The sequence below is a fragment of the Tamandua tetradactyla genome, chromosome 1 (genome assembly GCF_023851605.1).
Source record: "Tamandua tetradactyla isolate mTamTet1 chromosome 1, mTamTet1.pri, whole genome shotgun sequence".
In the NCBI taxonomy this organism is placed as follows: Eukaryota; Metazoa; Chordata; class Mammalia; order Pilosa; family Myrmecophagidae; genus Tamandua; species Tamandua tetradactyla.
Window position 1 is genome coordinate 229157498 of NC_135327.1, and position 10616 is coordinate 229168113.

The following is a 10616-nucleotide window of genomic DNA, read 5'->3' on the forward strand; positions in this document are numbered from 1 at the left end:
CACAGGTAGGTAATTTATCCAAGCCAAGCCAGCATTTTTTGGAGGGACCATGAGATTCGGACTGTCATTTCAGCTCTTCACCTGGGCTGGTCTCTTGAGACAGAAGATATCAGAAGCTGAGGTACTGTACTACCATCTTTCACCACAGCAGGTAGTATTATATACCATAGTGGTTGAGAACCTGGGCTCTTCATTCAAGGTAAACCTCAGTTCTAATCCCAGCCCAGACTCCAACTAGATACATATTTCTTTTCTTAACTACGCTGTCCTTATCCATAAAATGAGAATAACAGAGCATCTACCTCACAGGTTCGATAGGAGGATTACAGGACATAAGTGGTATAATATAGCTATCTGGCATACAGTAAGCACTAGAAACAGATATTGCTTATTGGCACAAATAAAGAGAATACGCAGGGAGAAAAAGAATGAAGATTGCACACACAGAAAAGAAATAAGATTAAGACTAAGTCAATTCCTGAGTCACAAATACATTTCTAATTTTGAGATCCTGCATCTTTGTTTTATTTTTAATTTTTTGTTTGTTTCTTTCTTTTTATATTTGTTTATATAAGCTGGGATTGAGTTTTTGTGTCTTACAAAGTGCCCTATCTTTTATACAGTACAGGAGGCAGTGCCTCTTATTCATAACCTCTAATGGCCTCCACATGCCACATAATAAAGCTGAGATAAAATGTGCCCCCCAATACACCTTTTAAGATAAATTACTTCATTCACCCTGACATCTTAACCATAGGCCCTTAGAGGGGACAATGGAGAATATGCAACAAATATCCTTTGATAATAGGCAAATAATTCCAGCATTCTACCAGTCCCAATTCATGATCTCTTTATCCTTCCTCTCTTGATACCCAACTTTCTATTTTCTTCTTTTTCTCTGGCCTTGAATCTACTGGTGACAACCTCTGGGGAAGTTTCACCTCATTGTTGGCGCTTAATAATAAACCAAAGCACAACTTCCTTTGCTTGGTGGACCATCCACCCCAAACCATAACATGCTACAAAGGGAAAAAAATTTTCAAGGAGTAGACAATTATATAATCAAGTCCTAAAATTCTTATGATTGATTTTCTCCTCCTTTTCTAATTTCTATTATTCTGATGTTAGAACAATAGCTGTAATTCTGCCTCAGAGCATTCATAGACCCAAATGAAAGATATCAACATAACTAAAAGTACTTCTCTGAGACTCAGAATCCTGAATTGGTTACTCAACCATTATTTCTGCCAATCAAAAACTGCCCAAGCATGACTGTAAATGTTTGGCAATAGATAGAGGTAATGGTAGCACATTATCAGGTGTGTAAAGAGAACAGCGTTGAATCATGTGTGTGACAGTGGTTGAAAGGGGAAGTTTAGGGTCATGTACATCACTAGAAGGAAAGCTAGAGGATGAAAAAAGAGACTGTCTAACATAGTGAACCCTGATGTGGATGATGAAGGTGGTTAATAACACAAATACAGGAATGTTTTTCCATGAATTAGAACAAATGTATGTCACAACTACAAGGTGTTGGTGAAAAGGTGGTATATGGGGGGAAAATGCACCCATGCAAACTTCAGACTATAATTAACAGTAATATCTTAATTTTCTTCCATCCATTCCAACAAAGGTACTACACCAAAGCTAACTGTCATCTATAAGGTAGGTAAAAGGGGTATGGAGCTTTGAAATGTTCTAAAAGTGGCTGTAGTGATGTCAGCACAGCTCTGTGATTATACTGAGAGCCACTGCAAATTACGCACGTACAGATGGAGGAAAAAAATATGACAGGCATTAAAATTCTTGCGATTTTTTAACAAAACAGAAATTAGCAGAATTATCGTATACCTAGCTTCCTTGTGCTCTACTGCCAATATAACCTAACCATGATTACCCACTTTAATTTTCAAACTCATTTTAAGCTTTCGTCATTCCATAGCAACAGTTAATAAGGTCACAATCTGACTTCCTATTTTTTGTTTTCAAAGTTCCATCAACATATATTTACTTGGTTCAATTTGTTTTTCATATTTTACAAAGTCTGTTCAAAACTGCAAGTCACTATACGGCCCAAATTCTCTCTTCAATTACATTTCAAGAGAAGACTGACAATCCTTCACACTGCAAGCTGCGCCCTGAGTGTAGCAGTATCTTCAGCTCCTCACTGAAGTATTTCAATGAATCTGACAAAACAGTCCTTACCACTCTGGCTGCTCTCTCCTGAGATTCACATTTTCTGCAAAACCACGGTCCAGTGGGTACTTGAACAATGCCATAGCAAGCTGTTGGGAAATAAAGTGTTTTAAAATGTGAAGAGTTAAAGGATTATGGAAAATCAAATATTCTTTCAAAGTCCTATCAAACTCCCTACCTCTCTATTCAAGTAAACTCCCTATTTATAGAAAATTAAAACACTTTATATTCCGTTTATCACATAGATAGCATACTAAGAAAAATTAAAATGTATTTTAACAAAAATGTTAAGATGTAAATCTTTGTGTCATTTAATTTAAATAACTATCACAACATGCTACACATTGTAGTTATTTCTTTGTTTATAAGAAACATTACATAAAATTTAACAGAGAAATTTTACATGGAAGAACACAGAAATTCATCCATTCCTATATTCTACAGTTTAAACAGCATTTCAGATCTCTAATGAAAATGTTTTTTAAATCACCTTTCAAAACAAGCATGATACCGTAAAAAAGAAACAAAATGCAATGTTAAAAGTGAAATGAAAGAGAAAAAAAGGGGGGTTACATAGGTGGTTCAGCAGCAGAAGGCTCACCTGCCATGAGACCAGGTTTGATTCCCAGTCCATGCACCAAAAAAAAGGAAATGTCCAAAATAGGCAAATCCACAGATATAGTAAGTACATTTATGGTAGCCTAGGACTGCAGGAACCAGGGGGAAAATGAGAAGTGACTGTTAAAGGGTACTAGATTTCTTATGAGAGTGATGAAAATACTCTAAAATCGATTGTGAAAATACTTGCACAACTCTATGAATATATGGACATACTAAAATTCATTCAGTAGTACACTTTAAGTGGGTGAATTGTATGTCAGTTATATCTCAATAAAACTATGACTAAAAAGTGGCATGTATGTTTATTTCTAAATATGCAATGTGAATGCTCCAACAATAGATCTATTAATAGCATGGGTATTTTCTTAAAATTGGTGAATATTCAGTTTAAAATGGCAAACTTTCAAAAATCTAAAACTATTGACATTCTCCCACTAACTTTCTCAGAGGGAACTTGAAAATACTTTAAATACTGGAAAGCACTTACAAAAATATAGAATTAGCAGATAGTTTTTAAAACACCTAAACTAACCCTTTTAGTTGTAAATGTCAGAGTAAAACTTTTCCATCAACCAGGAAACACAGCATCAGTGACAAAAAATTTTGCTCTTAAAAACCTAATTTAAGTTCCTCTCTTCTTCCCTATAAAGAAAATGTGACTTTTAATTTGGAATTACTTCTAGAAAGGAAAATAAAAGATTAAATGAACATTTTTATAATATTTTCATAAGCCAATGAGAACTGCAATGGAAACTTTATAACCAATACCTAGTTTTGACACATTATTTCTACTCCTTAAAAAAGGAAGATGTACTATATAACTCTTCTTTAAAAGAAAACGAGAATAACTATATTCTCAGATAAATTCTATCTCAGAATCCTAACCAGTACTTCCGAGCTATCCCCTCCCAGGTCTGAAATTTCATTCCAGGAGGAATGCACTCTCACCCTCTGTTCAGATTCTCCACCCCTCCCAGGTGGTAGTGTTCTCTCCGGTGCCACCCCTCGCTCAGGGCCAGAGTGAGAGATGGGAATGGGGCAGGATAGTGAGTGCACCCAAGAGGGTGGGAGCCACCATGCACCATCCAGGCTGTTTCGACCCTCATTCCTTACCACGTGCACTGGAAAACGCCACAAAATTCAATGGCCAGAAAACTCCCCGAATTTTGGAAACACTCAGAAATAAATGAAGGCGCTCCCCCAAGTCACTGACAAGACCCCCTCCTCTTCCCTTGAGAAAGGGTCCTGGGGCAGCCCCCACCCCCAATTGCCTCATCCACCAGCCCTGAGGAGGGGTGCTCGGCCGGGACACCCCCGCCGCCGCTACACCGCGGCGAGCCTCTCCACGGGGACCCCAGTCCGCGGGGACCCCCAGGCGCGACCGCACAGCCCAGGAAGTCCCAGGTCCGCAGCCGCACGCCGGACACAGCCGACCGGGGCAGGGGAGGGATCTGCCGGTCCTGCCCCGAGGCAGCCGCGGTGACAGGGGGAGGGGCACCCGCTCGCCGCCGCCCGCCCAGGGCGCGGTGACACCGGAGGGCGTGCGCCCGGAGCGCCCCGTGAGCGCCGCCGCCGGCACGGACCGGCGCGCCCGCGGCCTCCCGGGCTTCGGCCCCGGCCTTGAGCCCGGGCGGGCGGGCGGGGGAGGGGCGGCGGTTGCGCCCGCGGCGGCGGTTGGCGGCGGGCGTTGGGTGTTTACCTTGATGCACCGCGACGCTGCAGCCGTGCCCGTCGCAGTACACCAGCGGGTTCTCGGCCCAGCCTCTCTCGTCTGAGCAAACGCAACAGCCTCCAATCATCTCCTTCATACTATGGGACACCTCGTCCTCCAGTGACACGGGCCGGTCGCTAGAGACCATCTAAGAGGGAGTTGGGGCACCATTAAAATCACATGCAGGCCCGGAGCGCGCCCGCCCGCCGCCCGCCGCCCGCGCCCGGCCCCCCGCCGCCGCCGCTCGCTCACTCGGGCTCAGCCGCTCGGTCACTCACGTTCCGCGTAGGAGTCAGGAGCCATGTCCTTGCCGACGCCCCCGCCTCCCCGCCCTCCGCCCCCTTCAGCCCGGCCGCTAGCGCCGGAGCCCGGCGAGGGCGCACATCGCCGAGTAGGCCTCCGCACAGGCGCACTGGGCCGCGGGCCGGCAGCCGCGCAGGGCGAAGGCTGCGGGGCCGCGCTTCCCCGGCGGGCGTCCCTCGGCGTGCGCGCCGCCCGCGGCGGGCCAACGGAGACCCGGCGGAGGCGCGGCCGCGTGCGTGCGCGCCACCGAAGCCGCCGGAGCCCCGCCCACCTCCGGCGCGTCCCTCCCCCGCCGGCTTGCAGCCGCCCGCCGCGAGGGAGGAGGGAGCGGAGGGGCGGGGCCGGCGGCGCGCGGAGGCCGGACGAGCCAACGCGGAGACGACTGATGCGAGCGCGCGCGTGGGCGGGGACGTTGGGCCGCCTCCTGCGGCGCGAGCGGCGTGGCCGAGGCGCGGCGCGAGGGTCTGACGTGCGCCACCGCAGCCTACCTGCCGACGCGGGCCTGCGGAGCAGCGCCGGGCACGCTTGCCGGTCTCCGCGCGTCTAGTCAGGACCCGAGGGCGCCGGCCGCGCGGATTCACGCGCAGTGCGCCGCGAGTGGGAGTGGAACCCCTGCCGCACCCTCAACCCGGCGCGGGGGTAATACCGGCAATGCTCAGGGTCGTTGATGAGGAGTTGGCCGAGAATGGGATGACCTAGACACGCGGTCCTCCAGTGCAGAAGGGTGGAGGAACCCGAGTTCCGCTAGTCGGTCCCCCAAAAGAGGATCAGCTCTGAACCAAAGAGTGGGTCACTTGGCGTGGAGGATCCTTCAGCCCTGGCTCTCTTCTCCAAAGTGACGCTGAAAACCGGAGGGCACTTGGGTGGCCGAAGATGGGCGCGCCCGCCCCCGCTCCCAGGCCCATAGAAAGTGGATTGGGCCTATCTGAGTAGATGAAGGAACGTACCTGGATGCCGAACACTTGAGCTGTGACGTCGTCCACTGTCCCCCGCACCCTCTATGCAGCCAATTAAGCCCATTATTGATGTTAAGCAAAAGCAGTGTCTAATTATGAAAGTTTAGCATGAAATTGCTATGTATGGATAGATTGTCTCAATGACAGGCACAGTTACAAAGCGAACTCATGGTTTGGGTTAATAACTTACAGGTAGAAAATGGTCCTTGATCAGGAATTAGCAATAGAATGGGATGATCTGGAAATGCAGTCATACAATGCTAAAGGGTGAAGGGTCCCAAGATCTAGTCGGTCACCAAAAGATAATGGTTTAAGCTTTACAAGCATTCCAAATATTCTCATAAAGAAAAAAAAGCGGTGGCATAGCTGTTTTCCCTCTTAAATCATTTGCTGAAAATCGGTTTTAACAATTATAACACAATATAATCAAGCACCTTTTTGGAAATACAATGTATTAAAATCTAAGTGACATATCTACAGTATTGAAAACCTGCTAACAAGTAGGGAGAAAATGTACATGAGAGACACAAAAATGGCAATTCTCTATTAGTTGTATTACTGCATTTAGAAAAGATTAGTACAAGATTGTATACTTATAAAAGGCAAATTCTTTTTAGGGAATGATGGCAACAATTAGTAAATTTCTGAAGATATAACAATGTACTTAAAATGCTTTTGATATTTAGAAAACTAAAAACTGCATTTAAGCAACACTGTGTTGTTTTGTATTTTACCTTTGCCCTTATATAAAGAAAAGCAGTTCAATAACCAATTCCTGCTCAGATTCCTAACATACAGTAATTTTGAGTTAAAATCTATTTGAAACGTCCCTTCTCAAAAATCACAACCAAGTCTTAATGCCCCAAATTATTTTTAAATATATTTGTGTTATTTTTAGTGCATTGGAATTTAGTTCTTCTGTTGAAAATAATTTATAAAGAATGAGTACCTCACCCTATTTTGTGATTCTTAATAAAGGAAAAGTAGATAAACACTTACTGTTTTTTAAAAAATCATTGTATAGAGATTTTTTAAATAAAAATGAGAGAGAAAATACACTTTCATAACAACAGGCCAGTATATAAACAATAGTATCTGAAGCAGAACTATCATTAAAGATGTACATATACATGTTGAAAAATATAAGCCAATTTTGGGTTAGTAATTGTCAACTGATGTTTAACATGCTATATTTTACATATGAAAATTAGAATAAAAACACATAATCGGTGTGAGTGACTTTGATTTTAACTCTTGTACCAGACATAGAATTTTTTTCTGATAAGGTATATATCAGAAGTGCAATATGTATATAGTCCTATAAAAATTAAGTGAAAAAGAAAATAGCAGATATAAAATAGTTCAGATATACGTTAATTATTCATTCAGTAAATATTTATTAAGCATTTACTGTGTGTCAGAGACTGGATGCAGGAAATATAGCAGCAAGTAAATTAAACTTGTCCTCTGAGTGATCAATTACATAAATATACGTGGGTGCAGATTTATATATTAGCCAATTTTTTGTAATACACTCATTTGAATAGATAAATTTTTATAAAATACAAGGTAATGTTAAAAAAAAAAGATTATGGAATTTATAGAATAATTTAGGACAACTTAATCTCCTAAAATAATATTAACCTTAAAATCTGATTCCAGATTCTCAAAATATCCTTTGTAAAAACGCACCTGATACCTAAAGAATAAAACAAAATCTCTCTCATTTTCTTCACATAACAGCAGTCAACTGAGGATTGGCTCATCTATTTCTCTGAACTAATCATCTGAGGCGAACCAGAAAAACTCAAGTGAAGTATTTTATGATGTAACCTCTAACCCTACTATAATGGGAAACTGTTTTTTTTTTCCTGTGGGTAACATGTCTTATAATTTTCTTTATTCCTAAACCTAGGCACCAAACTTCCATATTTGCTTTTCCATAATCATTTACATAAATAGATACTGTGAAATATTTAAAGCCACATTTGGTTCATAGCTTAATACTGCTTATATTTACCTCCTTTTTAAAGTTAAAGTTTTCTTTGCCTTCTGTTTATGCATATTATAGTCTATTATACCCATTGTTGAAATATATTTGTATGATGCTAAGAATAGACACTCCTTAAGGCAGGTTCTTGACTCCCAGAAAGTGTTTAAAAATCTATACTGGCCGTGATCTTGAGTTGTTGGGGTTTGTTTTTTTTTTAACAAAAAGCAATTATTAAAAGTAATTTATCTACTAAACCTTACTGGAAACTATAATGTTGTTTCTAAATGAATTAGTTGGGAAACACAAAAAGGTAATTTTTTATAAGCTGTACAAACTTTCTGATCAATCCTCTTTTACATAAAGGAATCTCTGAATAAAATTTGTTTTGTTTCTTTGGTGCCCCCGCTTCTTACCTTTTACCTAGAAAGTTTATTATGAGTCATATAAGTATGCTAGCTACTATGATTAAAATGCTGAAGTATCTTTGAAACCAGTTTTGTTAATTATCTCACCATAAATATTGTTTTTCTATACATACAAATCTGCATGATACCTTTAATACGGAATATTGTTCGTAAATTCATTATAAGGTATTAGTTTCAATTATGTTTTGAATTGAGATTCTGTTCATGGCTTTTGGAAAATTCCTTTTAATGAGACAGGTTAATCTTAATGGGTGATGTTTTTTTTACTCACCATTCACACCTAGCAAACGTCTTGCACTTAGTAGACCCTCAATAAATGCTTGTTTAGTATATAATTTTGGTATTTAAAACAAAGCTAATTGCAGTCTGAGTTTAATTCCTCAGAGTAAAGACTATTTTGGATGTAAAATGGAATTAGAACTTCTAAGTAACATAAAGATTAACAGAAAATTTCAGATAAGAAGTTGGTTTCCTTAAAATTGTTCAATAGTTGAAGTTAATATAGGTGAAGAAATTTTACTTTCCAGATAGTTTAGAACTGACCATATTTTAGATAGTTTCAAATGTTAACCACACCTTTTTATGGAAAAGTTATCCCTTTTTTTACAAAATAGACTCTAATTTACAATCAAACATAATTGATATTGTTGAATACAGTTAATTTTTGGCAAGTTTGGTTAGGAAATTCTGAAATATAGATTTGTGTAATCTAAATTTAAAATCTTTTTTAAGAATCAAGGACTAATATTTACTTTAAAGGGTTTGGTTTGGTTAATCTTGTGTTTGGCTTTAGAGCTACTCCTTTTGCTTTTAAACTGATAATACTGGCTGCACTTACATTTGAGGTGGGGGGGCGTAAAACACCACGTAATTTACCAATAGAGAAATATCTAAAAGCTGCCTCCAGAAATTCTGGGTGTTACAGACACCCTGGTAACCCTTCACAGTTGGGCTGGGGTTTTTTTTTTCTATGAAGGAACAATACTTAAAGGTGTTACACTTTGACTTTTCAGGGTATCATCAATATAATGCAAGGATAGGATTGTAAGGTCCATATTCCTATTTTTGGCTGACCTTTAAGATTTGCATTTGTTGTGATTAAAGTGACATACTTGTCTGTTTACGGATACAACAAGGTTATCTCAGTGAAAAGATTCTAGACATGGAAAAGAGGAAAATCGATTTTTGAAATGGAAGAGAACCTTGAAAGAAATGAAATATATCTTGATTGAGAAAAAAATGGAATTAAACTGATTTGCTAAATACTATTTGGACCAAAGAAGGCCACTTTTTGAAATTTAAATATTTACCTCTCCAAAAAGGGGGCACTGCTCACCATATTCAGAAACCACACCAAGAATATGTTAATTAATTGCATTGTGTTCCAGAATGAATTAGGATGACAAATTCAATTTTTTTTATTCCTTCCACTAATGAACTGTTTGCTAGTACATCTTAGATTTTTAAAACCTATAATGTGTATATTTACTCCTTGAATCTGTACAGTAACAGTGCCAAGGACCAACATGACCCCATAGGGTGAATCTTATGAAGCTTAACATTCCTGGTGAATTAAACACACTAGCCTCCAATCACTTTTCATCAGCCTTATTTTACTGTGCCGCTTAAGGGCTAGAATGGAGGCGATTTTTACATCGTGGCACTTTACCCCAATTAAAACAGCAATGATCCTTGGTGCAAGTAGGAGTGGAAAATATGACATAAAGAAAGGTATCACAAAGACTGCCCAGGAATGCTGCATGTCCCTTTCCGTCCCCACCTCCATTCAGACCCTTTTTTCTGCCCTGTTGTTGTTTTTCTCAGAAGTATATCATGGCTTCTCTTTTTTTAAATGAAAGCAACAAAAAAATGCCTGAAGTAGTAAAAGAAGATGTAAACAGATTCACCTTCTACTATCAAATACAGAGCGGGGATAAACTTGTAAAATATTGGAAATATTCGAAGACTTTTAAATAAAAAATGTAAATTGAGCCCAAGTAGCTGGGGGGGGAGGGGAACTAAGGGAGGATGGAATGGAATGAACAGAGAATATCTAATTTTCAACAACCTTTTTTCTGTTCAAACCTTTCCGCAGTTAAGCTTCAAATGATTTATTATATCAGAATTTCTCCCGTATGGAAAAAAAATAATGATTTCCGTGAGAAAATGCAAATTTAGAAAGAATTCCCGCAAAACGATAGAGTTGTTATAAACGCAAACAACTTCTCCAGCATTTCAAATGCAAAATCTCAACCATCACAACCTTTAAATGACTCTTAAGGCGTCTTTTTCAAACAGATGCTATTTATGAACATCATCTGCGAACTTCTTTCTTGTAATTCAAAACTCTTGTCAAATGTTTTCATGATGACGTGGAAATTTAATATTCCTTCAGAGATCAATTCTAATTG

General features: G+C 40.3%; 1 protein-coding gene across 1 annotated transcript in view; it reads right to left on the minus strand.

Annotated features, from left to right (window-relative positions):
* The window catches only part of MLLT10 (MLLT10 histone lysine methyltransferase DOT1L cofactor), a 250202-nt gene extending 245259 nt beyond the window's left edge, over window positions 1-4943 (minus strand). The window contains 3 exon segments of the mRNA XM_077154301.1: window positions 2206-2285; window positions 4517-4676; window positions 4807-4943. Coding sequence (XP_077010416.1) covers window positions 2206-2285; window positions 4517-4676 — 240 coding nt within the window. The 5' untranslated portion in view covers window positions 4807-4943.
* Window positions 4944-10616: the final 5673 nt, after the last annotated feature.